This window comes from Lepisma saccharinum, chromosome 6 (assembly GCF_977018435.1).
Source record: "Lepisma saccharinum chromosome 6, izLepSacc3.1, whole genome shotgun sequence".
Taxonomy (NCBI): domain Eukaryota; kingdom Metazoa; phylum Arthropoda; class Insecta; order Zygentoma; family Lepismatidae; genus Lepisma; species Lepisma saccharinum.
The window spans coordinates 35,768,944-35,793,523 of NC_139234.1; the positions used below are offsets into that span (position 1 = coordinate 35,768,944).

Sequence of the window (24,580 nt, forward strand, 5' to 3'; positions counted from 1 at the left end):
GACGGTGGCTTGGGAGGGCTATAGCCCCGGATCTCGATCTGCAAAGGGGCTTTCAGTGGGAAAACATTGCTATGAAATTGTCCAGAAGAAGGGACGAAATTATTCTTTTTAAATGGCTCAAGAATACAAAGATATAAGTGGACATTTGACAAGCTTAGTCTAAAACTTACAACTGAATCGTACGTGTGGGAGGGGGGGGGGGTTGGCTACGTGAGGTAACACAGTGGAATATGATTCACAATACTAAAATTAAAATAAATATGTGGAAACAATAGAAATCAAAATATGTTAATGCAATAGTCAAGATGGAGGAGTAAGTCATATTTTCCCGGGGCAATCATGTTTATTATTCCGTTACATACGACACAAAAATGCATATTTTGGCTAAAAGAGCATTCATTCATTTATTTATTTTTGTCGTTTTACTGGGGGCAGATAAGATAGAGAAAGATAAATTGTCGAACGAGAATAGGGGGGGCGTTCCTGCCCCCCCCCCCAGTAGTGTGGTCACTGCCTATAGCTATGCTGGAGAAGCTATGCTCTTTTTGACATACATATTACTCTTCTGCACACTGTGAGTTGTAAAAAAAAAAAAAAAAAAAAGAGGTGAAGTGCTCCCCTGTGCTTAGCACCACGCCATGAAGGCGTAGTATAGGGGGTGTGAGGGTAACGGCCCACACTTTCTTAATCCGGTCGTGAGTGGTGGTGATGTGATCAGCATCACGCCCCTGACCACCTTACCCCCCAGGGTTTCCCCCCAGGTACCTGTCATTCGACGCTGGGTGGCGCCGGGGCCGATTCCAAAGTTCCCGTATTTGAACCGGCCGTGGATCGAACCGGGACCTTTAGCATGGTAGTCAGACGCGTTACCAACTGAGCCACCGCGGCCACTATGCGTTGTGCCTATAGGAAAGTTGTTACGTTCCAACAACTGCGGATTACAGTAAAATGTGTAGTTTGTACATAAGCTTTGACAAATTATCTAAAAGGTTCTGATAAATCTTTCTGAGTTAACAAATATTTGTACATTAAAAAGTATAAATTTTAAACATTCCGCCATGAGTTACATTCATAAAGGTTAGTCCAGATCTTCCTAATTTTTTATTGGCTTTCATTCATTTACGTCATAATTTTTAGTACATCGGAACAATCAACTCTTTGGTCGTGACAAATCTCTTAAGTTTTCAACTTTTATGTACACTAATTAACCAGACCAGACGTTTGTAATTACGTCAGAACTGTTGCTAAGAAGATAGTATTTTCAAACTCTGAAAAGGCCGAGATGATACTTATCTATGGCGACTGTGGGAAAAATGCAGCACATGCGTACGGGCTGTATGAACGACCGCATTTGCGCCCGGCTATGCCGACGGGCATAGTGGGGATGCGCCTTCTGCGCTCAATTTCACGTTGCAATTACTTGAGAACTACTTGACGTATTACAATGTAACATACGCCATTTTTAATGATGTTTTCCGTACTTTCAAATCAGCTGAAAATAAAATGGAGTTTCCATAAAAAACAAACTATGTTGGTGTTGAAAATCGCACTTCCTTACGTAGTTGAACGTATTGTGTCCACTAATTTCATGAGCCCCTCTCATACCTATATATCTACGAAATAAGTTTTTCAATATTTATTGTTGATCACATAATATTTCCGGTGGTAATTTTAGATGACTCACCCTGTATAGTATGGTAGATGGAAAGGTTGTAAGTGAGATGAACATTCATGCAGTATGATATTGCATCACGCTCCATTTATGAACTTGTATCTCTTATTTCATTCACCGATTTTATTTAACTTTAGCCGTATCTCTTGCGATAGTCACATCCACCAGTATGCTTATCTCCGTTATACTCTACCTTATTGCGATTTCTGATTCTTTTTGAAGGCCTATATCTTCTACAGTGTTTTCATAAACGTTATCCCGATATTTGCTCTGAAAATCGTTAAGGTGATTACATTCGCCGGACCGTAAGAAAACTTTGGAAAATACACTTGGCACGGTTGATGACGGGAGAGTTTAGACGAAAGCATTTTCCTTGTGATTTTCTGATACGATCGAATTATACCGTGTAAAGTGAAGAAATCTTACAGCATTCTGATGCCATAGCATATTCCATGGTATATTTCGAAGATAGAATTTCCTTAGAATATCCTAATTTCCTTAACATTTCGCGTAGCTTAGCCTTAACCAATCAGAAGCGAGCTCTAGGTCACGAGTGCAGATGGAAGCAGTGTATCATCACTTCACGTTTTTAAAAGCCGATAACTATTCAACCGTGAAGAATAGCGTTTACTATAAAAAGGTGTTAGGTACAAATGAATGGCACTGCTTACATACATACTTTACAGCGGATACAGTACACGTACAGAAGAATAAATTAGTTGTTTCTATTACGAATACAGGAAACTGGCTCATGGATAAAAATATCTCAATATATACTGTAAGTGAGATTGATAAGTACTTAACGTTAAAACGTTAGAGTTTCAGTGTATTTACACGATATCTCGTCTTTAAATAACCATGTCTTCTTTTAAAGTACGTCCTTTTCTCCATAAATTGATTAGTTAAATGAAAAATGTGCGTTTCGTGCTGTATATATTATCTAAGGTTCTCTGCACGCTTCGGGTAGCAATCGCAAATGCTAACCGGAATGTTACGTGGAAAGTTTCCGTTTCCGTTTAAAGTACTGCCTGCTATAAAAAAATGCTGTAAGTTTTTTGGAAGCATTTATGCTAGCAAAAATGTTATAGGAAATGCTTGCGTCAGGGGTCCTTATATAGACCTATATCCAGAATTTAGGGGGATACAAACAGAGCCAGTCAACCATCTGCATAAAGCCCAGACATTATTTTGATAGCCCTATCCAAACAAAATTCCTATAGGATGGTAAGGTATCCGTGATCAGAAGTCGGTACATTATGCTTCGCAGTCAGTTATGCTAACTGCTACACCATAGAGGTCGGGAACACAAAGGTATGGACAGGTTCGCTCGCTTTGCCAATGAATCACCAGTGGAAGCTCGACATAATGATGGATTAGAACATGGTTCTTTCCTAAAGCTGATTCATCCCCATCCACCGATGGGGACGGGGCCTTCCCCCCCCCCCCTTTCTCGACCTTGTTGCCGGTAGCTTTGTGAAGACGATTATGTAATTAATCAGTTTCTTCTCTTTTCTTCTTAACTTTTGCTTTCGGCCTGTCTTCATGTGGCTATTAATTTACCAAACATCAAAATCCATCCTTAATCACGCGACTACAACCAAGTGGGCGTGTCCACATTCGTCCGCAATGTTGCCAGACCCTTCCTCCGGCGAGCACTGGCAGTCACGTGCCGACATCCCCTATCCTTTAACGGATCTTACGTGAAAATGTTGCATTTAGCACGATTGCTTATTTTTATGTTATCGTGAGGCATCACCATGATATTGTTTGTGTTTTTGTTGTACTCTTTTCCTTTCACGAATTTAGGCACCAATGCTATAAATTACTGCTCATGTGGTTATGGTTAAACATGTTTCCTCCCAAAGCTTTTCGGGATGAAGTTTCTTTGGGAGAAAATCTATAGCGTGTTTTAGTAAAGGAAAAGGCATTCACAAAAGTTAAGTATCCTACAACTACTATATTCAGTTGTTTTAAGTTCGGTTCTTGCACAGATAGGCTAATCGGGACTACATGTATAGTTTAAAGTGAGATTCGAACTACTATGGGCCTCCCCGATGTATAGTGGTAACGTCGTCGCCTTGTAATCAAAGGGTCCTGGGTTCGATACAACGGTTGAGGGACATAGTAGATTGGATTCCTTTCGTAGGCCGAGATTCGAATCCGGGACCCTGGCCTCGTAGCGCGCTGTGATAACCACTCCGCTGCGGAAGTCGGCTCCACTTTAAGGAAAGACAGGCAAATAGGGACTGGGTCTACAGTTTAAAATGGGATCCCGATCACTATGTGCCTCTATGGAGTATCAAACCCGGGACCCGTTGATTACAATGTGATGACGCTACCATGCCATCGCTGAGGTCCGACAGTACGGTTATCCTGTGTCTGGAAAGGTTTTGATGCGTGTATGTTTTGTTAAGCTGAGAGCTCACATCCCTACCGCTAGGCGACACTCATATCGGGCACATCACTCACAGTGTTTTGTGCAATGTTTTGGTTCCCAAGATCCCCGGACGCGTATTTCACATATGCACATTGAAATAGAGATTTGGGGCGTGGCTTGTAATGGAGAAGTTTCTGATTGGCTGGTCTATTTTTTCTTTATTGAGTACAATATGGCGTGCCTAACAATTGACTACAGGCTTGAACTTGTTGAATGATGTAAACCACTTATATTTTCCTTTTCGATCTATTTTCTACCTTTTATACATTGCTTTGATCTTTTCTACATCTTTCTATTGTAGTTCACTTTCACTAAAGCCATAGTTATCCTCCAGCGATTTATTTATATTCCTTCACCTTGTGCTGCCATCTACTTTTCTTTTTTGAAACTCCTCTCTTTTCATCTGTGTTGTTGTTTCCAATATGTAATATCTGGTTTGTAACAACTTTTTAGAAAACAAATAGCCGCGCGCTTATATAGTCGAAATTAAGGTTTTGACGCTACACAAGGTTTTGACAGATTTTTAAAGTAAGAATTAAAAATGTTCCTTGTTTGCATCTGACGAAAAGCGGAAAATGACCCAATATATTAAATAATCCTATAAGAATTTTCATCCAACGCACTAACTAATTAACTCTCTAGCCTTCTTAAACCCGAAGGTTCATGGCTGCAGCAACACAGGCCTTCCATCTTTCCCTATCTTGAGCAACATCTATATACTCTTTTCCATCCCACCCGATTTCCCTTAGGTCCATCTCAACGTTGTCCCTCCATCTTCGTCTTGGCCTTCCTACTGGTCTCTTACCATCAGGTTTCCCAACAAGAATCCTGTAAACTCCTCTTTCCTCTCCCATTCGTGCCACATGGCCTGCCCACCTAAGTCTTCTTGATTTAATTATTCTAATAATATCTGGACATGAATACAAATTATGTAGTTCTAAATTATGTAACCTTCTCCACTCACCTGTCTCGTCATCCCTTTTAGGTCCAAATATTTTCCTAAGGATCTTATTTTCAAAAACTCTCAATTTATGTTCCTCTTTCAATGTAAGGGACCAAGTTTCACATCCATATAATACTACAGGCAAAATTACTGTTTTGTATATTTTAACTTTTAGCTTTTTAGATATTAAACGAGAAGACAAAAGTTTATGAAGAGAAAAGTAACATGCATTTCCTGAATTAAGCCTACTTTTTATTTCCTCTTTAATATAATTTTAATTTGTTAATATTACTCCTAAATATTTGAATTTGGAAACTGGTTCAAACGAGTTGTTATCAATAATTAGATTTTGATTATTACCTAACACTTGGTTTCGGCCTGTAAGCATATATTTAGTTTTCTCTTTGTTAACTTCCAAACCTATCTCTTTAGCAGTTTTGAAAAATATTTTAGCATTATTCTTAATTGTATTCACATCATCCCCCAGTAAGTCTACATCATCTGCATAAGCTAACAACTGAGTCACACCATTTAATTTTAGTCCTTCTTTAGTTTCTTTTACCTTCATAACAGCATATTCTAAGGCAAAATTAAAGAGCAATGGAGATAATGCATCTCCTTGTTTTAACCCATCATGAATTGTAAATTTGTCAGACATATTAATACCCACACGAATTTTACTTTCTGTTTCACTGGTACATATTTTTATCATACTAACAAGCTTCTTAGGTATTCCAAACTCGACTAATATATTATATAATTTATCTCTTTTGACCTAGTCATATGCTTTTTTGAAATCAATGAATAGCTGATGGACATTTTGATTATATTCCCACTTTTTTTCAAGTGTCTGTCTGATGTGAAAAATTTGATCTGTAGTTGATCTGTTACGTTTAAATCCACATTGATGATCACCTATAATTTCATTAGCATATGGGGTTAGTCTTGTTAAAAGAATGTTAGACAATATTTTGTATGTTGTTGAGAGTAGAGAAATTCCACGGTAATTATTGCAGTTCATTTTATCACCTTTTTTAAACACAGGAACAATTATGGATTCTTTCCACTGTTGAGGGATTTCTTCTTTATTCCATATTAAACAAATTAATTTATGAATTTGACATATTAATGAATTTCCACCATATTTAATTAACTCAGCTGGTATTAAATCAATGCCAGGTGCTTTGTTATTCTTTAGCCTTTTGTTTGAGTTGGTGTTTTAAGTCCACTTTATGCACAGTAAGGCTAATCGGGACTGGACCTACAGTTTAAAGTGGAATCCGAACCACTTGTGCCTCCACCGGGTATCGAACCGGGGACCCCTTGATTACAAGGCAATGACGCTACCACTGCGCCATGGGGGAGGCCCTCTTTAGCCTTTTAATAGCATAGTTAGGTTCTGGAACTAAAGGTTCTGCTGTGTGGACTTCATTTACTTCTGATTTATCTCCTACATGGACATTTAAAAGGTCATTAAAGTAGTTCTTCCATCTATTTAGAATATCGCTTGGGTCAGCTAGAAAATCACCGTCTTTATCTTTTATCAAGTTTACTTTAGGTTGCCACCCCTTTCTAAACTCATTTACACCTTTATATAAATCTCTGATATTTTTATTTTTGCTGTTTGTTTCAATTTCGTTAATTTTGCTTTTCAAGTAATCTCTTTTTTTACTTCTAAACGTGCGGTTAACTTCTCGCTTTATTCTATTATAATTGTTTAGATTTGTATCATCAGAGTTATTTAACCACCTAAGTCTAGCTTGATTTCTTATTTCTATTAGATTATCACATTCATTATCAAACCATGGCTTACTTTTTCTCGGTTTATGGTATCCTATACTTTCTTTAGCTGCTGATTCTATTGCATTACGTATGTGCTCCCAATTCTTATTTACGTCTGTTTCATTTATGTTTTCAGCATCATTTAAATCCTGCAAAACATCAAATCTATTTGACAGTTTCATTTGGTAATCTTTCTTAATTCTTTCATCAGTAAACTTTCCTGTATCAAATTTTATAACTTTTAGATTTTCTTGCTTATGATTTATCACTGAGAGTCTTTCTCTTAATTTAGCAATTACTAAATAATGGTCACTGGTACAGTCAGCACCTCTATGTGTACGAACGTCAATTATACTAGTATGCCTTCTCTTATCAATGAGAATATGATCTATCTGATTATGAGTTTTACCATCTGGAGAAGACCAGGTATATTTATGGATATCTTTATGTTTAAAAGTGGTACTTTTCACAATTAAATTCTTTGAGGTTGTAAAAGTAATCAATCTTTTACCATTATCATTACTTAATTCATGAAGACTTTCTTTACCAATCTTGGGTTTAAATGTCTCTTCTTTGCCAATCTGTGCATTACAGTCACCTAACAGAATGATATCATACTGAGAAAATTTATCAAAGACCTGTTCTAACTCTGTATAAAAATTATCTTTAGTATTATCTTCTTTATCTTCCGTTGGTGCATGTATGTTTATTAAAATAATTTTACACCACCTACCCTGTAAAACTGCATATGATATCCTATCATTAATAAATTCTACTGTTTTAAGAGCCGAGATAATTCTATTATTTATGAAAAAGCCTGTTCCAAAATTATGATTTTCAGGACCACCATAGAAACATTTTAAAAAATATTGCCGCTTTTATTTCCAATAAGAAAGTCTACTCGCTTTTCGAGTATTGATTACTATCAGATTGCGTTGTATTTTTCCCACTAGATGGTTCTGCTTGTAGTCTGTGGTTTACAGAAAGTGTTCGCACAAGTCAATGAAATAAATGCCAGTGTCCTATCCTATATCATTGAGGCAGTCTGCTAGCCAATAGGGAGCATTCATACACAAACCATGCCCCCAATCTCTATTTCAATGTGCACATGTGAAATACGCTCCCCGGACCTTACACTGTGCGACTTCTTTTTGTGGAGTTTCATCAAAGACAGATTGAAAACTTGAGACGCAGATGCGAACTCAAATTGTATGAACAGCTAAGCAGGGATTGAAGCTTGATGTAACTAATTACTTTGCCACTCCACTCTAAACAAAATATTAAACTGCAAAATATTTAAAGTTAACAAAACGACAAGCAACATCGACACGAACGTCTTGCTCTAAGCTATTGAAACGGTCGGTGGTCATGTCCCTCTCAGTAAGTCCAGAATTGAAAAGGGACGGAAAATGCTTTGTGACATTTTCAACGACTGGATTTAGAAGGCATAATCCACTCACCCGTTCTGCACGTACCGCTTCGTCGGGAACACCAACCAGCATCTGCTACCAAATTCGGTCATATTCAACATATTTTCGCTTTTTCAAGGAATATACAGCCATTTTCGAAGTGGAATCGTTCTTATTCCCACGTTCACTCAAGCTGTTGAACGTTTTACAATTATACGTCCCAGTTGGTTTCCTCAAAAATGGTGCCTTTTCTAATGGAATGACATAAGAAAATGGACTTTGGCCAAAATAACTCTGAGCAAATATTTGATCATTGTTGAATAATGTTGTTGGTAAGCTTTCGTACATCAAAACAAATTTTGGATCTGTTGCTATAGCTGCTTTGGAACAATCAGGAGTTCCACTAGTGGACCAGATAGAAGTTGTTAAAACTGTGAATAACTTACATGGTGCCGAAAGACATTGTTTACATTAAATGTGCTCCTCTTGTGTCAACCGAAGTAGAAATAAGCTTTTCTTAGTACAAAACTTTGCTGGCTGACAATAGGCAATCATTTTTATTTCAAAATTTGTAGAAAGTATTCATTGTAACAACGCTTTTTTAAAGTGAACTAACAATAGTATGTGAAAATATCTATTGATGTTTGAAACTGTTCAGTTGCAAGGGCATATTTTTTAAAAGGCCATAAGAGCATTTTTAAATTTGCATATTTTGGTGTGTCTTAGGTCATAAAAATCACAGCCCCACTAATGACTCTTGTGATCTTGTATCTTTTATGCCATGGACCTTGGTATCGATCCGAGCAGGATACGCCAGTCTACTCAATCTCAACGTATTCAACTGAGCGAAACATGGTAGAGAAAAATTGGAGCGCCCAGGAAAGAACCCAAAGCTCTCTCTTCGTTTTTCACGTTCCTAGAACTCGGAAGTTTGATCCCCGAGGTAGGAGCCTCGCCCCGCCCACAGCAAGGGGCAACCCGATAATTACAATTCGCTTGAGCCGCTTTCTCCCGGGGCAAGACATTACCGCAGCCATTCATAATATCCACTTGTTGCCTGTCTGCCTCCCCACCCTCCCTCCGCAATGGCCCGAAGGTTGCTGAGGTTTTTCTTCAACCTGCTATTTACTTTTCGTGTAGCTCATTCTGCTACCGTGTTTCCTTGCTTTTATAATATTTCTTTTGCGCCTACACCAATCTTTGGAACATAAAACAGCCTGGACGGGAGCATTTTTCCTTGTCTCGTGGTAATCGTGGCGAGGAAAAAAGATGAACGAAAGTTGGAGTCGTGTTGGGTATTTAACTTTATGGATACTTGCGGTAAAAATATGTAGGCTTGATTAGAAGTTAAAACTCTTTGATTGGAAATATGTAAAATTAATCTGAAAAAGGAGGGCAACAGTTGAAGAGAAATGTCTCTTTGCCACACCTCCAACTTAAACATCGACAAAATCCATAATTTCAGATCATGTATTCCAACGGACTTTCCGAAACTCTGGTAAATGAAATTCATGACCAACAATTTTGATTTACTTTATTTCACTTCCTTTTCTGCCACTTTTGGCTATTCCTAAAGATAAGGATGAGTGATGATATGATGAAATCGATGAAGGGACACTCTCATAAAGCATACCTATGCCCAGGCCGGGATTCGAACCTGGGAACCCTGTAGTCGTAGCGCGCCATGCGTTCCGGGTTAAAATCTCGGCCAGGGCATGGGTGTTTCTTGTGAGTGCCCCATTATCAGTTTTATCATCATCACTCATTCTCATCTTCGCTAATAGTCAAATTTGGAAAAAAGGGAAGTAAAATAAACCAATCAACCAATCAAACGTCAGGATCTCTCCGATGACGTAACGGTAACGTCTTCTTGTAACCAAGGAGTCCCGTAGAGGCACATAGTGGATGCAATATCTCTTTAAACTGCAGGTCAAGTCTCCATTAGTCTATCTGTGTTTCAAGTGTACGTAAACACACATTTGAAACAAGACATTCAATTAGGCATTGCATAATATGTATAAAGTCGAGATTTCTCCCATAATTTTAATCGCATTTGAGCCAACCCCTAAAATGAACAGTGGGGGCGAGGTCCCATGTATCCTACATCGTTTTATAGATTTCCTGTTTTCAATCTTCATTGGGCAGCCGTAAAGGAAGTTATTGCCACAATAACTATGTATAATGCGCAAAAGATGCTGATGCTGATTTCTTTTTGGGATGCAAACAATGAATGCTCATTCAACCCCTTCAGCAGTGAAGATGAATCGAGAGAACACATATTCGCTGAAGGTGTTTGGTTAGCATCCCCCGGGCCTTGCAAATGGGCGACGAAGCAGAGAATGCCTTCGAAAGGACAACTAAGCAGGCTAATATCAATTGAAAAGAGACGTGGCATATGTGAAGAACAATCTATAAGGAGCATCTGCGGCTGCAGCGTGTGTGATCGATCTCGAACAGTGCCACAGGCAGAGATGATATAGAAGGTAGAAAAACGTGACGCACGAATTGGTGCTCGGACGCCACATGGCAGTTCCTATCCTATCCGGGAATACTTTGACGACAGGGAAGAGTTTAGGCACTCCTTCCTCGTCCATTGCGCATGCAGAATTGTCAACGCCCGGCGTCCGATCGTCGACACGCATCGCGTCGGAACGTGGGAACAGCGACTCCTTAGCTCTCACGACTTGCGGAGGAATTCCCCTCGCTAGGCTCCAGGGACGGACGCTGCTTCACAGTTGCATCCTTCTGAGCCCATTTCCTTTGACGAATGCTCCTTCAAAAAGAGAGCTTTCATTATTGGGCCAAATTATTCACCAATAAGGTATATCCTACAAAGGTTGTCACGCTGCTGCAAATGTAATATTCAATGGGAGATGTTCCTCTGCTAAAATAATAATAATAATAAAAAACTACACCGAAGAGCTTGTGTTAAATTTGTAACATCTCCTCTCATCTCTACACCGTGTCACACCGCATAAGCGATTGGTGCCATTGAATTCGGCCTTTCTCTTATTGCTGTAAATATATTTTTCATCGATATAGTATTTCCTATTGTTGCTATGATAGTACTATATTGTAAGTGTTTCGCTTAGTAAACAAGAGGTTCGATCTTAGGGCTTCGAGACCCACTTTGTCTCGATTAGATAATGAACAGGAAGGAAATTCAATATCTATTAACTTTTTACTCCTGGCTTTCCTCACACGGATAGCTCAGCGATCGGATGGGTATCTATCAGAATCAACTGTTTGTCCTTACGATGGGATTGGCAATAACCACAAGTTCGGATACTCAGGGAACCTTGCAATATATATTATCTGCTTGGGCTGCAAATCATCTCTATCCTCATTGTCCCCATTTTTGGGTCGTGGAGAAGTCATTCTCGTGTATTTCATGTATCCTGCCCAGGAGGGATTTTGCTCCAGGATATAGAATTCTGCGGTGTGTGCAAGAAAATATAAGCAGATTAACAAGCTGAAAGGAGAATTCTGTAACGTGTGCAATAAAATATAATCAGATTAACAAGCTGAAAGGAGAATTCTGTAGCGTGTGCAAGAAAATATAAGCAGATTAACAAGCTGAAAGAAGAATTCTGTAGCATGTGCAAGAAAATATAATCAGATTAACAAGCTGAAAGGAGAATTCTGTAGCGTGTGCAAGAAAATATAAGCAGATTAACAAGCTGAAAGAAGAATTCTGTAGCATGTGCAAGAAAATACAAGCAGATTAACAAGCTGAAAGGAATGCGCTCAGAATGTGGAAGCGACGTCTTTGTTCGGAAACATAATGTCAGAATGTATCACAGAGAACAGTTCGGAAGCTTAATTCCGCAGTTCACGGCGCAATGCTAATTTCAGATTTCCAAGCCCCTGTTCGGATGTTTATGGTTTCTGCAGCGTTAACCTCTCCTTCTAGATTTACTGACCGTGTCAACTGGTTCTTTTGTTGACGACTTTGCCGCTCATCAACGACGGGTTACAGAGGTAATTCTACACTGGCACGTGCACAGGGAAATTGCATCAGGCAGTGGTGCAAACCTTCAGCGTTAATAACTTAATGTAGATGATTCTAAATAAGCAGCTGAAGATTTCACTTGCACGTTCATGAAAACAATTTATTTTCTGTCACGATACTACCAAGAATAATATTAGCTCCTATTAGGATTGTATTGCACCAAACAGAAAGTCGCGAAATCATTCGATATCAATTGTTGAGCAGATAGATAGATTTTGCGATTCTAAATGCCCTTGTAGCAATTCTCAAGCAGATGTGTTTACTAAAATGTCTACGTATCAATATGAAGGGTCAGGTTTCACGGACAAAGTTGTTTGAGTCAGTTGTTGGAGTTGAGATTAGGAAAGTCAAATCATAGGTTAGACAGTAAGTCGAATAGCCTTTAAAGACATTACTCCTTTCAACAAAATAGGCAAAGGCGTGCCCAGACTTATTTATTTGGGGGTGCCTTAAGGAGAGTTACCATTGCTTATTGTTATTAACCTAATTTTTGAGGGCCTCCCCGATGGTGCAGTGGTAGCGTCGTCGCCTTGTAATCAAGGGATCCCGGGTTCGATTCACAGTGGAGGCACATAGTGGTTCGGATCCTACTTTAAACTGTAGGTCCAATTCCGATTAGCCTTACTGTGCATAAAGTGGACGTAAAACACCAACCAACCAACCTAATTTTCGTAAGTTCATGTTCCATTTTCACAGGTATATGAAGATTCAATTTTAACCTTGTAGTCTCTGAGTATTCTTTAGCAAAGGTTTTCCTATCCCATATTTATATTATTTAAATAAATAAAATAAATCAATATTCTCACAGAATAACCAACTCTAATATACTCGTATTTAATACAATACCCCCGGGCGCACGCCTATGAAAATAGGTGTCATAGTAACGTGTCTGCCTACCTAAAGATGGCAGTCATTGAATAAATTTTATTGTATAAACGACTATCATTCTTCTCAAACAACGTTCATTCACCCTTACGTTATGCGTGGTGCTTCGATCTTTTTATGAGAATCATATTACTTCGTTAAATGCATTCTGAAACAGTGATTTGCATATTTTGTATCAGCCTCTATTAATTGGACCCGCAATGAATTTCAATCTTGTGGTGCATGAGCTTTGTGTTTCTGCAATAATTCGGCAATCATTGGAAATCACGAAGTAAACGATGTCCTAAGAAATTACAATACTAAAAAAGTACAAGACTTTTCACGATTCAAAATATCACAATGAGAGATAAACACTTATTAGAAAGGCACATCTTCCAACATCAATTGCAAAACAATTGAATTTTTGGATCATATTTCCGTTCATTTACCGGTGAACCCCTAAGAATTCAATCAAAAATTTCTTCTGACAGTTACAATGAATTTTATGATTCCGGTTTCATTTAGTAAATGAAATTCCCGCCAGGATCTGATTGCAAGAACATGCTTAAAGTTCACAGCTCATCTACAATGGTTTGATTAATTTCTGCGATGATGGCCTTTATATGCGGCTGTGAATGTGAATCAAGTTCTACTCTTAGAAGCAATAATGCTGTAATGCGGAAGAAAGGATATAGGATTCTTGCAGTGATATTGCTGCATCAAAACAACTGCTTTTTATTCACCAGTTCCATCTGTTTCTGCGGTGATGTGATCGTTAAGTCATCCAACAACAGCTCTTAATAATGGCCGCGGATTGCTGTATCCAGATTGTCGTTGAATCTGCGGAAATATATAGATACTCAATCTCTCGTAAACATTCTGTACAACTAAATTACGTTCAATTCGTCCTCTTCATTTCTTAAAATTAAATTTCTGTATGCATCTCGTAAGGAAATGTGAGTCCATAAAAAATGTTCAATTTGATCCATCCATCTAATTGGTAAATAACCTCTGGATATTTATTCTTCTTCTATTTCTTGGAGAATGGATTCCCAGGACCAGTTTCAAAACGACGTGCTACATGCTCAAAGTATTGTAAAATCTGATGACAGCAAACTGTCTAGAACCTTTCTTGAATAAACAATTCATTTCAAATCGTTACATGAGTTCTTTCTAACGCCCAATACATTCGTTGCATTCGCTACCAGCACCACCTTTCGAAGGCACCGATTTTGGTCTGATGCCTTTATTGTCCATGATTCAACACCGTGCATGAGAGGGCCTCCCCGATGGCGGAGTGGTAGCATCATCGCCTTGTAATCAAGCGGTCCCGGGTTCGATACCCGGTGGAGGCACTTAGTTGTTCGGATCCAACTTTAAATTGTAGTCCCGATTAGCCTTTCTGTACATAAAGTGGACTTAAAACAACAATTCAATCAAAGCCATCCATGAGAACACATATGCTGCGTCTTTATATTGTAAATCTGATTGTGAGTCCATCACTGAACTGTTAGGAAATGCTATGCTCCGTTTTATTTCTGCTTCACAGCTGCCCCGAGTAGAAAATAATGAACCAGGATATAGGAATTCATTGACTACTACAATGTGTGTTGATAAGTCCATAGTTTGAGTGTTCCATCCCTATCAACAATCATATATTTTTCTTTTAAATGTCTCCAATCTTATAGCATGAATATCACACGGGCTCCATTCTAGTTAAAATAAGAGAAATTGCGTATTTTCCCTTGCCCTCTCCATTTTATTTGTAATTCTCTTGTCCCTTCCTTTCCTTGTATCTTCTTTCTGGCTTTCGACATTTTTCTCAGTTCGTTGTTTGTCGTTCGTGTTAACTTCCTCTCTCTTGACCCTTCCATTTTCTGTCAGTTCCTTTATTCTTTCTCTTTTTCAATCCTCTCCTATTTTCCTTCTCTCGTTTTATTTCATCTCCGTCTTTCTCCCCCTTCGCTTTTCTATATCATTCTCTCCCTCCCTCTCTTTCGCTTCCCTATTCATTTTTCTGTCTCTATTTATCTCTCCCCCTCTCTGTTTCTTTATGTCTCTCATTTATGTTCCCTTCTCTTTCCATCTCTCTGTGTCTTTTTTAATACTCTTTCTTTCTCTTATTCTCTAGCTCTTCTCTCATCTTTTGTTTCTCTCTCTCTTAAAACACTTCTTTCTTATGATGCGATGTAAACATACCCCCCACGTAATTTCTTCGTAAGGTAAATTGAACCACGCATGTTTTGTTCATTTCGGTACGTTTGGTAACTTTCCTGGCTATGCAGTTGGTAACAGAGATTAAAGAACGGCATTCCTTGATCGGAGGCGACACTCGGATGAGCCCTTCCTCCCTCCACCGCCCACACTCCCCAGCTTTCATTATAAAGGCCACTTGAAGCCAGCCTCACAGCGAATTCCATCGTGACCCAAAATACCAATGACTGTCGTCCTTCTTCCTGGTTCCACCGCTAACACTTTTTCTTTGATGTTTCCCGCCAACAAGAACTCTTAATCCCATTCGCCCCTCCACAATGACTTAGGCAGACGCCGACGAGGATTCAATTAATGGTCTGGGGTTCAGCAGAACGATTCTCCACTGATCCTGCTGATTGACAATCTTCTGCGACGAGGCTCTACTCCTTTGCTGGCAGCAAACGAGGGTTCACGGTCCATGGAACATTGTCGGCAAGTCCCTTTGAGCGCACTGGGCGACGTTAGAATGCTTCTTATCTGGGATACGAATACCAAACCGAAGTATTCACCTTTGCGAGACACAATTTGTTATTTATTAATGCACATTACTACTCTTGCCTCACCTCATTATAATGCTTGAAAGGTCAGAAATGTGAAAGAATCATCAAATCAGTTTTCCGTCTGATTCTCACTCATTACCAGTCGACCTCGTGACGTAGTGGTTAGCACCAATTAATTGATTTCGTTTATTTTACTTTTTTCCGCCACTTTTGGCTAAACGCGAAGATGAGTATGTGATGATGATGAAATTAATGAAGGGACGCCACAAATAACACCCATGCCCAGGCCAGGATTCGAACCTGGGACCCCTGCCTCAACGCTGTTGATTTCCGGTTCAGTGGTTAGCGATGGTGACTGTTTAAAAAAGCCATTTAAATAACTGATAGGTATACCACATTTAATAAACATTTCAAATCGAATTTCACACTAAAATATTATCCCCATTCTATCCATCAAAGAGTTAAAGATTCCTTTTAAGCTATGATAATTGTACTCAACACTTCGAAAAGAGAAATAAGCAATGAACAGGTTAAGAGAGAAACATTTCAGTGGAGAGTATGGACGCAGAATTTGGTGTAAGGGGCGCCAGGGGCGCCAAAAATCTCATGCCGTGACGAAGGCCCTGTGGTTCTTCCTCAGTCAATATTGACGACTTTTCTAGTATTTCCTGTTCCTGTTAATTTGAGTTGGTGTTTTAAGTCCACTTTATGCACAGTAAGGATAATAGGGATTGGACCTACAGTTTAAAGTGGGATCCGAACCACTAAGTGCTTCTATCGGGTATCGAACCCAGGACTCCTTGATTACAAGGCAACGACGCTACCACTGCGCCATCGGGGAGGCCCTATGCGTATAGAGTTGCACAAGTTTGTTACATTTTAGCATAGACCCGTTCCTGATCTACATACATTTTCAAGTCTGAGTCAAGAAGAAGAATTTTTGGTATACACCTTCAGTGACTTGTGAGACACTGAGATGGCCTTTCTACCCATCTGCCTGCGAACTGAGGCCATTGTTGAACTGTGTTTTCCATTCACAAACTTGCTGGTCTCGTACGCGTGCATAGAGATATTGAATTTTCATTTGCTGGATAATTTCGTTATAGCTGCGCCGCCCTTGTAGTCGGCGCGGGGTCCGCCTTTGTGACCCTCTGTTGCCCCGTTTACCTACGAAGGAACTTGCGGTCAAACAGCCAATTAGACCTACCGCTGCCCCCGCTTTGGGCAAGAAGCGGCAACCTATAAATCTATCAACTCGAAGCAGCCAGCATGGAAATAGGATTTTGTCAAAATAACTGTTCTGCGCTGTGGATGGACACCGTTTGATACGATGGCTCCACTTTAAGTTTATGACTATCAGAGGGCAAGACACAACTGCTTTTCACTGGTGAAAGTGTGTGGAGTAGGGGCCATCCTTAAAATGACAAAAAATGACGTTTTGGTGCTCATTTGATTAGTGCTGCAACCTTGAGATCGTTTTGTAATAAGAGTGTAAGTCTGAGATATATGCAGATTGTCCTAACATTTTTACCTGACTTTTATTTGATTCTCCCTCGTATTTTTTAAGTTTTGTTTAAGACTTTTAATAAAATTGTAATGCCTTTTTTCTACGCATGCTTTTCTTGCCTATATTATTTTCCCACTGCTGTGAATGCCAATGTATGCAGGATCATGCTTCCATGATAACCAAAAACTCAATATGCTGACAATGTATTCGGTACAGAATCTGAAGATGACCTTGCTAGAAGATTGAAACGTAACGTTTAGTTTATGTTTTAAAATAAAATAAATTCTGCCTTGGTCAGCATATTGAGTTTTAGTCTTCACTAATTGGTACACGTTAGGACTTGACTTTTCCGTCAATACATTAACTGTATGGTTCCATCCCTCGACTGCATTGTTTGTCCTGTGCCGCTGTTGGGAGCAGTTCCACATGGAAATGTCGGAAACGGAGTTGTTCATCCACTGTTCAACGAAATAATCCAAAAAATTTCTCAATATGTCGTGGTTTGGCGCATCTTCCATCACACACAGCCATCCATCATCGACGTCAGCCACAGGGAGGTAAGCCAGAGCTGAACACATTCTTATACACAGCTGCACGTCTGGATCTGTTCTGTAATCGTTTGTCAGTCCCAACTCCTGCACCTTTCGCCACAAACATTGGTTAAAGTGATAATTACAACCACTGATTTGAGCCTCGTGAAATTCTTTCTTGAGAGATGCTATTGCTGCTGCACGTACGCAAATGTCGCTAATTCTGGTAAACAAATTAGAAATCGTAGGGTAAAATCCAAGCAGTGTCGATTATGACGGGAAAAAAACAGTTTTTATCTTAGTGTTGCAAATGACGGTGTCGGAAATGTCGGAACTCGGTTGTACACAAGTATCTATCTTTATCATTTGCAGAATTTCATCGATTTTCACGTAATATGGGGAAAAGACTAACAATATAAAAAGTTGGACACCTCTCTTATTCAAATAAAATAAAGGGTACCCGTTAGAAATTAATTGATTCATTCAAAGCTAATTGTTCACTCCTCTTGATGGTCTAAAACTAAATGAAGAGTAAAATATCTAAACGTATGATAGAAGCTGTATAGGGTAAAATTTTCATCAGTAGCGGGAAGCGAGAAGGAAAGTGTGGGATGGACCACCCTTGTCTTGTACTTTCTTCTTCACTATTTTCAAAATTAATCACGCAACAAGCCTCTCTACACAAAATGTAAAACACATAATTGCCTAGGGGCCTCCCCGATGGCGCAGCGGTATCGTCATTGCCTTCTAATCAAGGGGTCCCGAGTTCGATACCCGGTAGGGGCACATAATGGTTCGGACCAAATCACCAAATCAACCAACATAATTGCCTAATAACTAAGTGATTAATTTAATTAGTAGGTATAGGATATGGCTTATTGAGTAATTATGGGTTTTAAACTGTTGGCGAGTGGTTGAGAGGGATGCGTCCCTCAGGGATAGCTAAGGAACGCATTTAAAACTCAGTATTAATATTTTGACTATTCAATTAATTATCTTTATATGGGTTTACTGGAGGAAAACTGTTTGGTTGGTTGTGAGACCTCTGAAAGCAACAATAAAGTATCAACGTAATAGTAAATGGTAAACGTCTCTATTGGTGCAACTTGGTGGGGGCAATGGGGTACTTGCCCCTCATAATTTCCAGATTTTCTAAAATTTACAAGTTAGAGATATTTTTTAAACCTTCTTGAACTTGAGGTTTATATTCTGCCCCCTCCCGCCGCAAGTTAGCCCCCAAATTACGCTGCTGAATGCCCCTTTTACGTCTAAAATATTGCATCATTCCTTCGTTTGAGGCTAACATGAAATCTTATGGATGGACAGCGGAGAAAATGAAAGGTTTTCAACCTGCCATTGCAACTAAAGGAATATTGTCAATTTTGCATCTTTATACATATCAGAAATTTTAATTGAAAGAATTTACCATTTTAGAGGAGGTGCAGTCTGATTTTCTTTAATCCCTCTCTTGTTCACTCACCCTTAACACTTCCTTTACCTTCAACCCCCCCCTCCCCCACTTCCTTCACTAATCGGCCTTACGTTCCCATCCTGCTGTCACCCAGGATTTTTCGAAGAAAAGTCCCCCGCGAAAAGCTCTGGCAACGCCGCCGGCGGCCTCTGATGAGCGGACGGGTAATTAACGATCCCAGCGTGGGGCAAGGAAGTGGGTCAAGCCAGGTAGCATGTTTCGTGAATCGGACAATGAGCGGCGTCTGGGAAACGGAGTAGATTCCCCGCCAGATAGCAGCACGGTAGGTCCTTCCACCTGTGGGTCCCTGGGGACTTCCTAATGAGGGGCCATCATCACGTTTTCTTCTCGGTGGAAGGGACGGGAATTTATGACGCGACGGCCGACAGAGGAAGAAACCAAGCGACTGCTTCTCATATGCGTAACTGGTGTCATGACTATTTACAGGTCTACGCGCACACTACGAAGTCACGGAAAGTGTACGTGCTTAGGTGAACATTCTGGATTGGATGCCATGCGGCACAAGTAGTTAGAAGGGATATCAGTGACAAGGTTTCTTTACCTTTTTAACCCGACGTCGGCGGCTCAAAGCAAAATGGCACCTGATTCGCCCAGTCTGGGGAGTTCCCCAAGGTTACGTGTGTTGTAATCATAGGTAAATTGAACCTATCCTCTGTCCCGGTCATCTCTGGAGCAAGGCCGCCAATAACGGCAGAGAAGATGAGGGGAGAAATCGAGTGGGCATAGCGATGCAGTACACGCTGCTGCGAAGGCTGGTAACCGCAGTCGCGTCCCCCCCCCACGCAATCTCTTTCCCTCTCACGTGTTCATGGGTGGAGCCGTCTTGCTTCAGAGATAACTGGGACAGAGTATAGAAGTATGTCAAGAAACATCTTGGCCAGGACCACGATCTGGACCTAGGGATGTGTATGAGGTGCAGAACTTAGCACTGTCTGGCTGCCTTAGCTGAGACCATGGACGGAAGTGCGCATGCGCCAACTGGACGTGTTCATTGGCAAAATAGGGGTGACGGCACTTGGGTCAGGAAGAGGATTTCCGTGAAAAAGGTCTGCTGTGGAAACAACAATGAAGTTTCAAACGTAGTAACATTCGCCAAAATACGTAGAGATGTTTACGAATTATATAAGGGTACAGAATGGAAAACATAGCCACTATACGTATAAGCAAACAGAATATATCAGGAAAGTATTCATCACGTCACATTAGTAGATAAACTTGCTTGTAAAATTGTAAACCAGTAACTTTATTTTACATCATTCAATTAAATTGATATCCTTAGTAAATATTATAATTAGCACAAATGTACACAGCATTAATCAGGATAGTGTTCATAATAATAGTATTTATTATACATAGTATTATAAATATAATAAAGAAAATGTAGTGACTGAATGCTTTGTGGCATTGTGTATTATATCAATGGCGTTTTGTAGAATGTGCAACAGGGACCAAAACGACACAGTTTTCGTAACGGTTTGTTACGAATTTTAAGAGACATCACAAACATAACACAGCAAGCAGTAATAAACACACCAAGCGAACCCATACAAGCAAAATTCCACAGGGTTCGGAATCGAACTTTCCAGCTAGTTCCACTTCTCTTGGCTGGACTGTATGAGGGGTGTAATGTGTATCCAATCTAAAAAATAACATGTTATATATTCTGTGGTCTAAAACGGTGGGGGGGGGGGGCAAGGACAGTTTACTTTCCCTTGGTATATAAGGTTTAGCATAGTGTGGGGGCAAAAGTGATAAAAAGTGTGTGTGTGTGTGTGTGTGGGGAGGGGGCAAATGCCCCCTTCGACCCCCGTAATCGCCGCCACTGCATAAAAGAGTGTATTTTTTTGAATCCGAGACAATAATATATTATAGACGATCCCCGTGGTGTGCACATCGTGCTACGACGCCAGGGGTCCCGGGTTCGAATCCCGGCCTGGGCTTGGATGTTTGTAAGTGTCCATTTATCAATTTCATCATATCATCACTCATCCCTATCTTCGCAATTAGCCAAAAATGACACAAAGCGAAGTTAAATAAATAAAATTAGTCAATCAATAATATATTTTAGAAAAGGTATACTTTCATAACTAATAAATAGTTCGTTCGCTGATTGCTTTAAAATAAGTTGTTTCTGACTGATACAGTAGTTGAATTACAGAGGACCTGAACATATAGTTTTGACACGGCCAACCTCGCCAAATCCAGGGTGCGAAATCCTGGGAGGGATGGGGGAATTTCCCCCACCAGCAATCTTGGCCTAAAAAATCCCCCCACCAAAACTTTCCGGGGGGGAGTTTTTATTACAACAAACAATATATAATAGCAATTATTTTTAATTTCAAATATACTGTACTAAGAATAATATCGAAAACATATACAAATTATTGTAGTTGTGAGTTATAAAAACACAATGTAACGAAGAACTAAACTAAAATCTGAGGAAGACCCTGATACAGGGTTGAAATGTTACATGATAAGTGTTTTTATATCTTAATAAACTACCTTGGTCAGCATCTTAGTGTTTTTAATATGGAAACAAGGCTTAATTATATTACAATTATTATTATAGTTGTGAGTGTTCAATGCTTTTTCTCTCAAGACATCATTAACAAATCTACATCAATACGCACAATAAAAGTAAAACAATAATAACTATGAAATCTAATTGATTTATATTAACATAAAGCAAAAACTAAATAAAAACTTACACATAATTAAACGGTGTCGTGTCGTTTGCGCGGAGGCTTCTTATCGGTTCATTTACGCCGTGACACATGTCAAGACCTTCCTTGGCTGGTTTTCCCACAATCCAGAGTGTCATCACCGCCGGGCGCACGTGTGTTTATGGCCACATGGTGCATAGTGCATAAAGTGGACTTAAAACATAAAATCAAACATGTGTTTATGACGATGCACAGCTGTGTTTCCACTGAAATGTTAAACCTATCCAGAGAGTCAAATATGACTTTTCTTTACTCATTTCAAAAGATGTTACACAGGATTACTTGTATCAATTTTATTCCACAACACGAAATACATAAATCAGTATCAGCATATTAGCTATTAATCATTTACCGTTAATCGTAAAAAAAAAACATTGTAAATACAGTAGTTAAAATATTGAAAGCATTCTACAAGTACCACGTAAATGTACACTTTGGAAGCAACATAAATGTGCCAGTCCATTACACTTAATTATTATACACTACATAAAATCGTCGAAAACATTATAAATATAGTGTATTTTTTTGCAAACATTATATACGTAATGGCTACGTATATATAAACACAATATTTCGATACACTTGCACAACAACAATACAAACGTTATTTGGATTCTTGTAGGTATGCAAATGCTCGAAAGAATTCCACGCGTTGTTTCTATCATTTCCATATATTCTCAGCCATCTTGTCGTCTCTCTCAAGTCTCAGTTTTACATAAATACTAATTTCTCAATGTATATCCCACATATATACTTTCATCTTACATTTATTTACCAATCACCTTCCTTTTCAATCGAAGATAAACACAGCTGGACTTGGGCAACGTCATAAACACACATGCGCGCGGTGGTAATGACACTCCGGATTGTTGGAAAACCCACCAAAGAAGGTCTTGACATATGTCGCGGCGGAAATGAACCGATAAGAAGGCTCGGCGCAAGCGACACGGACTCAATTAAACCACTTCAACTAATTCATAAGTTATTAACATCTTTAACCAGTTAGTAAAGGAAGTAGTTTGTTACATGGTAATATCTGATATATATATATATATATATATATATATATATATATAAAAGTAGTGTAGTTAATGATAATAATATATTTTTAATTTAGTAATTTATTTTTACTGTTCATAACATTATAAATATGTATATCGTATAATTTATATGTATGTTTGTGCGGGTAGTGTTGTTTGTATATTAAGATCTTTCTCCCCCACCAGTCTTACATGATTTCGCACCCTGCGCCAAACATATAGGCACAGGACACTTAGGTATATAAATTTCTTACATAATTTAGAATAAAGACCTAGAAAATGTGGAGGGGTGCGGAGTTCAGGACAAGTTCTTGTTGCAAATGTGACGTTTAAATCTGCTTCTCCATATTGTCTCTTGTACGGATAACAGGACATTGTTGCTCGAAATCGCCTCTAATCTCTCTGTTCTGTCCTCAGGATGCAGAGACTACTTCTGGTGTCGCTGGCTCTCTTCGAGTGCCTGTCCGTCGAGGCGAGGCCTCAGCAAGTGGAGGCAGCAGGGTCTGCTGAAGGCCTCGGTTCGAATCTTGTGTCTGAATTGGCCAGCAGCGGGACATCTCTGCCATTGGACGCGATCCAAAAGCTCGTAAAGGTAAATTATTTTGAATTTTATTCAACTTTGTGCACTGGTAAGTATAACTTTAGCATGTCATGTTAATTGGATACAGTTACGCCAACTTCTGAAAATTATTGGGTGGACTGAACTAGAAGATTTGTTTCATAATTTTACGCGATAACATATCTCATTAGTTAACCGGGGATTTGCCCTCTAATGCCTTTCTTCTTCTTGGCCAGAAAATGTAGGCTTTTACGTTTAAAAATCGTTTTAGGCAATTCATGAGAGGAATGCATGAATCTTATAGTGGCTGTTTATGCCTATTACAGCCACAAGTGCCTATTTCGAAAATAACTGTTTTTGAGTGCCTAATTCGGAAAAATGATGAAAAATCTATCAATGTTTATCAATTTTTGCACTTATTTTGTATTTTCGGTGTGTTTTTTACTATTTTCATAGTTTTTAGTGCTTATCGATACTTATCCTGGGTATAAGCCCTTATCTCCCGTACTTTCATAATAATAATGTGACCACGGATAACGTAAAAATGTTGGACACTGAAGAGTATCATATTGGAGATGTAACAAACTATTATGAATAATTTCTGTTAACACTCAATCAGTAATTAAGGTGTGAGAAATTTTTAAGTGTATAATGTAAAAACATTTTGTTTTCTTAAGTGTGAGGACTTAATTTCTAAAATAAAATGTAATAACGCAAATTATTGGGTGGGCTCGAGCCCCACAGGCCCATATGAATTGACGCTACTGCTTTGATATCCATTGTCTAGTGCTTTACCGTATACTTATTCTAACACTACGTTTTGAGAGAGAGAGAGCCTGTGATTTTACTATAAGTCC

The 24,580-nt window shown here is 39.1% G+C and overlaps 1 protein-coding gene across 1 annotated transcript in view; it reads left to right on the plus strand.

The window, feature by feature from the left end:
* Window positions 1-24,580, plus strand: part of Notum (palmitoleoyl-protein carboxylesterase notum) — a 78,104-nt gene that overhangs the window by 22,615 nt on the left and 30,909 nt on the right. The window contains exon 2 of the mRNA XM_083124648.1: window positions 23,582-23,756. Coding sequence (XP_082980774.1) covers window positions 23,583-23,756 — 174 coding nt within the window. The 5' untranslated portion in view covers window position 23,582. The remainder of the gene's footprint in view (window positions 1-23,581; window positions 23,757-24,580) is intronic.